The 6,000-nt window shown below is 39.4% G+C and overlaps 1 protein-coding gene across 1 annotated transcript in view; it reads left to right on the forward strand.

The window, feature by feature from the left end:
• The window catches only part of FSCN1 (fascin actin-bundling protein 1), a 67,606-nt gene extending 61,868 nt beyond the window's left edge, over nt 1-5,738 (forward strand). The window contains exon 5 of the mRNA XM_073633143.1: nt 3,616-5,738. Within this exon, the coding sequence (XP_073489244.1) occupies nt 3,616-3,818 (203 nt within the window). The 3' untranslated portion in view covers nt 3,819-5,738. The remainder of the gene's footprint in view (nt 1-3,615) is intronic.
• Nucleotides 5,739-6,000: the final 262 nt, after the last annotated feature.

Below are 6,000 nucleotides of genomic sequence, written 5' to 3' on the forward strand. Positions count from 1 at the left end.
CGAATGAGGGCTCGGATAAGTAAAGGGGGAGGGGGAGACTGTCTAAACATTTTTTAACTTCATGCAAGGCATGCATTAAAGTGTCAACTAAACTAATGCCCCCATCTATTTTCTGGGGACAACCCAAAATGTGGGCTTTTCTTTTACTTTCACTTTTAATAATGGTAAACAGGACAAAGAGGATGAATCTCCTCTCAAAGGCACAGACAGCAGTAAAAACTGACAAATGTTCTATCCCCTCTCTACTCTATCCATAACTAAAAAACGTATTTTCCTTTAGTTGTACTTTAAAATTGGCAGTTTCATCCTTGTGCAGGTCAATTTTCTTTTAGTTGGCAAGTATCTCTTGAGTACCGGTGAGTTACTGGTTGCTATAGAATCTAGGATCGTTTTGGCAAAAACTGCAAGGAATTCACAGTGAATGCAGCCCATCCCGTTACTGTCTTGGTGCAAGTTGTCTGGGGTTCGTACAAAAATTTTACTAAAGGCCTGTGAGTGCTGGCCTTGCAAAAGTATTCCCCCCCCCCGCCCTTGACATTTTTTGTTTTGTTGCTTCACAACCTGGAATTAACATGGATTGTTTGAGGATTTGTATCATTTAATTTACAGAACATGCTCACAACTTTGCTTCACAAAAAAAAAAAAAAAACTTCAAACAAATAGGACAAAATAACAGAGTTAATGTGCATAACTATTCGCCGCCCCCTAAAGTCAATACTTTGTAGAGCCACCTTTTGTGGCTATCACAGCTCCAAGTCGCTTTGGATAAGTCTCTGAGCTTGCCACATCTTACCACTGGGATTTTTGCTCATTCCTCCTTGCAAAACTGCTCCAGCTCCTTCAAGTTGGATGGTTTGCGCTTGTGAACAGCAATCTTTAAGTCTGACCAGAGATTTTTCTATTTGATTGAGGTCTGTGCTTTGACTAGGTCATTCCAACACATTTACATGTTTTCCCCTTAAACCACTCAAGTATTGCTTTAGCAGTGTGTTTGGGGTCACTGTGCGATTTGAGGCTAGGACAGAGGTTCAACTTCCAGCAGGACACAGAGTGGTACAGGTTTGGCGCAAGAATATCCCTGTATTTAGCATTATCCATCTTTCCCTCAACTCTGACCAGTTTCCCAGTCCCGACTGCTGAAAAACATCCCCACAGCATGATGCTGCCACCACCATGTTTCACTGTGGGGATGGTGTTCTTTATGTGATGTGTTGGGTTTGCGCCAGACATAGTGTTTTCTTTATATAAATGGAGAGAACTGCGCTTGACCAGAAAATAAAAAACGGCAGCAGCATATAGTGCGATCACACCAAAATAGATATTCCTGTAAAAAGCTGCGCTCAGAAAGACTCAGTCTATGCAAATGACATCAAGGAGATTTTCAAGTCCTTTCAAAGTAAGAACACCACCACCGTGTACTTCTAAGCAGTAGTGACAATCCACCGTAGTAGTTAAACCTGCTTACCAGATGGCAAGCATAAAAGGGCAGGTGGCTATAGCCCAGCCAAGGCCTTTTAGCTTGCTTGCGCTCCCGGTGTTCATATGGGGGGTAAATCTCCAGGCTCGCTTGCGCTGTCACATATCACCATTCAACACGAGAACCACGGATAACCCAAAAGGAAGAAGAACTCACCATAGTATAAAATCCTTCAGATATTTATTAAAAAATGTAGTCACTTACAATTATGTTAGCAGAGTTGCATATACGAAAAGCCGGCTGGCATACAAACAAACGGAGCCCGTTCTCTCACTCCAAAAGCGTGGTGACGTCAATGCGTACCTCCGTTTGTTTGTATGCCGGCCGGCTTTTCGTATATGCAACTCTGCTAACATAATTGTAAGTGACTACATTTTTTAATAAATATCTGAAGGATTTTATACTATGGTGAGTTCTTCCTTTTGGGTTATCCGTGGTTCTCGTGTTGAATGGTGATATGTGACAGCGCAAGCGAGCCTGGAGATTTACCCCCCATATGAACACCGGGAGCGCAAGCAAGCTAAAAGGCCTTGGCTGGGCTATAGCCACCTGCCCTTTTATGCTTGCCATCTGGTAAGCGGGTTTAACTACTACGGTGGATTGTCACTACTGCTTAGAAGTACACGGTGGTGGTGTTCTTACTTTGAAAGGACTTTGAAAATCTCCTTGATGTCATTTACATAGACTGAGTCTTTCTGAGCGCAGCTTTTTACAGGAATAGTGTTTTCTTTAGCTGAAAAGTTCAATTTTAGTCTCAGATACATTTTGGGAGTCTCCCACATGCCTTTTCGCAAACTCAAAACGTGCCATTTTGTTTTTTGCTGAAAGTAATGGCTTTCTTCTGGCCACTCTCCCTTAAAGGCCAACTCTATGGAGCGTATGGCTTATTGTCGTCCTATGTACAGATATTCCAGTCTCTGCTGTGGAACTCTGCAGCTCTTCCAGGGTTACCTTAGGTCTCTGTGCAGCCTCTTTGATTAATGCCCTCCTTGCCTGGTCTGTGAGTTTTGGTGTGCAGCCGTCTCTTGGCAGGTTTGCTGTTGTACCATGTTCTTTACATTTGGTTAGGATTTGATGGTGCTCCTAAGGATCATCAAAGATTTGGATTTTTTTTTTTTTTTTCATAACCTAACGCTGACTTGTACTTCTCAACATTGTCCCTTGTTTGAAGAGTTCCTTGGTCTTCGTGGCAGTGTTGCGTTAGTGGTGCCTCTTGCTTGGGTGTTGCGGCCTCTGGGGCCTTTCAAAAAGGTGTGTGTGTGTGGTATATATATGTAATGACAGATCATGTGACACTTGGATTGGACATTTCACTAATAGTGACTTCTGAAGGGAATTGGTTGCACGAGAGCTTTTTATGGGCTTCATAACAAAGGGGGTGAATACATATGCCAATTATCATTTTTTTTTTTTTTTTTTTTCTGAAAAATAGTTTTTATGTATATATTTTTCTAATTTTACTTCACCAACTTAGACTATAGTGTTCTGATCCATCACATATAATTCAGATTTTAAAAAATTGAACTAAAGGCTGCATTGTAACAAAATGGGTAAAAAGCCAAGGGGGTGAATACTTTTGCAAGGCACTGTATAGTCTTGAAATTGGTCATGGTAAGGAAACCAGAAATCTGGAAACCAGGGGGAGCAACACTGCTGCTTGATGTGAGAAACTGCTATATGTAGAGGCGAGGACCTAAAGGCAATATTAACAAAAAGTAGAATTCCGGCAGATGTTGAAATGTGTGAATAATCTGAACAATTTTTAGATTTGTAGTGCTGTCTGCCATAAGGCGTAACCAGGGAAATTGCTTCATCACTTCTGGTTCAGTTTTGCAATCTCTTGAGCCACCGCTGTTCACATTAGGCAAAAATTAGCGATGTAATGATGCTGACAAATTGATCCTTGAGCATGCTGGAGGTATAGAGTTGACATGGGAAGCTGAAAAGCTATACCAGGAAGTAGGGTTGTTGCCTAAGTCACAAAGTGTTTGTGTATACATTTTTCTTTCATTCTACCATTATTTCACTGGCTTAAGAGTATTTTCACAATGTAACTTTTTCAACCTCCCCACTGTATTCGGATTGCATGGTTTGACAGTTTCTCACTATTATTAATATTTTTTTTTTTTCCCCCTTAGACTCCACAGGAAAATACTGGACCGTAGGCAGTGATACATCTGTTACCAGCAGTAGTTCTTCCCCTGTTGATTTCTTCTTTGAATTCTGTGATCAGAATAAGGTAGCGATCAAGGTGAATGGCCTCTACCTGAAGGGTGATCATGCTGGAGTTTTGAAAGCCAATGCAGAATCCGTTGACTCATCCACCCTGTGGGAATACTAAAAAAAAACCTGGAACCTGTGGCCTCCAACTTTAGCTGAATCTCTCATGGTTGGGTACAAAAAAATTGAAATGTGTTACTTGTCGCTCTGCATGTGCAGGGCATTACGCAAAGCTTTGTTTACTGGAGAGTTTGTTATTTCAGTTAATCCTATAAACCTTCTCTAGCTCAACAGGATCTGCTCCTGTCAGCGATTAGGTCATAACTATTTGCTCTCCATAGAGCACAAATTGAGGTAAATGCACCATTGTTCATAGCACATCCTAATAGAATAAACTGCTACCTCGTTTTAGGACAGTTTTTCGGCACCAAAGTTCAGAATCTATTTTAGCCTGGGTTACCTTCTATAATACCGTTTTAACAAAACCTTGAGGAGCTGTTGTACATTGTAACCCTAACAACTGCAGCTTCCTCCTTACAAACTGCACACAAGGCACTGCAGAAGAATAAATGTTGGTTGTGAGATGTTCTACATGGAAGACTCAGATTCATAGTGCTGGAAACAGCGTGGTGCAGATGGATCTTTCTGATCCCTGTAGTATTTCACATCCACCTCCAAAGGAAGTGTGATGCTGCTAGGATAAGAAACCGTATTGTTACCATGGAGCTGCTTTGAAGTACCAAGAGTCTAGTGAAAAAGTTAAGGGTGCATATTCTGATATACATTCTCCTTTGTGTATAGACAGACAGATGTGTGTAGGAGCAGGAGATGTGCACAGGAAACAACTGAACACAAGAGATGAGAACTACCTCAAACGGGGATTTATAAAATGTAACCCAATTTGTAACGTCATGAAAGCCAAACCACCTGTATAAATAACAGCTACACATTAATTCAAATTGTCCTTAACCTAGCAGCATCTTAATACCTGCATTTCCAAGTATAAGGTGTCTTCTGCTAAAATTTAGTAAAATATAAAAAACAGACTAAAAGTGAGCTCTACCTGAATGGTGTTACAATATAGGTATATTTTATCTGTCTATTTCAGCAGTGTACCAACTTACCATGCATGGCTTTGCAGCGTCATACTATTGGGACATGCTCTATATAATGGTGCTATAAATATTGATCATTTTAGTTTGGTTGGAATATGATCTTTCTGGGATGCTGTGAAATCCTAAGGTTAGTTCTGGAAATTACAGTCTTTCAAAAAGTGTTTAGAGGTAACAGTACAGACCTCGGTCTTAATTGAAATAATGTACTAGAATCCCATTTCTGTGGTCTTTTTACTGCTTCTGCATATACACCCTTCACTTGTGTAGATGTCCAGGTTTAAGTCTCCTTTTTAGGCGTTCAGTCTCAGTGCGTTATTGTAATGAGCAATCTGTTCCTTATACTGGCTATCTTTTTTTAAAACCTTTTAGACCACGACCTGTGAGCTAAGTAAATTCTACTTTCCCATTTGTAACACTTTTTTGAAAAGCTGTGTACATTAAGCTTCAGAAATCCAGTTTACCGAATGATATGCTGTATCTGCACATTTAACCATTTTTTTTTTTTTTTTTTCTCTGGATTATTTGGAATTCCTTTTTTTTATACTGGAAGTTGAGCAAGGGAAAAATGACCGTGACAGTATTATGTATTTTTTTTTAATCTGTTTTTCTAATAGTTGCTGTAATTTAATGCGTTTATGAAAAAATGTATTGTAACTACAGTAAATTTCAAATATCGCCAAGACTAATTTTGTTTCGGGTATTTGATTATTTTGGACATGTTTGTCCAAGGTTAGCTTTTTTTTTTTTTTTTTTTTTTAAGTGGTCCTTAAGGATGGAATAGGATATATTTCCAGTGTTCCTTAGCCTGCTGCTTGTGAACTTGTGCTGTTTTCCATCTAGCTGGTCTCCAAACCTGCTGCTTGCTGATACCTATGGCTTTTACCACTTAAATGACAAATAAAACTGGAAAAACATTATTATATGCATTTTGTCTGTTGTGCTTCATTCTTTCAATTATCTTGTATTGAATATACGTGCATTACAATCTAGACTGTACAAATTAGTTGTTGCCTGTACAAAGTTTAGATTTAATGTTAATTTTTAAAAGCATACCCTATGTTTCTAAATGTTCAACATCAGTCAGATAAGGTAAGAAAAAAGTAAGGGTAAACCTATTAACGATTTTAAATGTAAATAATCGAGGGGCTTGCCAGGAACCAATTATTGCTGATATATAGAAATTCCATC

Source organism: Aquarana catesbeiana, linkage group LG06 (assembly GCF_042186555.1).
Source record: "Aquarana catesbeiana isolate 2022-GZ linkage group LG06, ASM4218655v1, whole genome shotgun sequence".
NCBI lineage: Eukaryota > Metazoa > Chordata > Amphibia > Anura > Ranidae > Aquarana > Aquarana catesbeiana.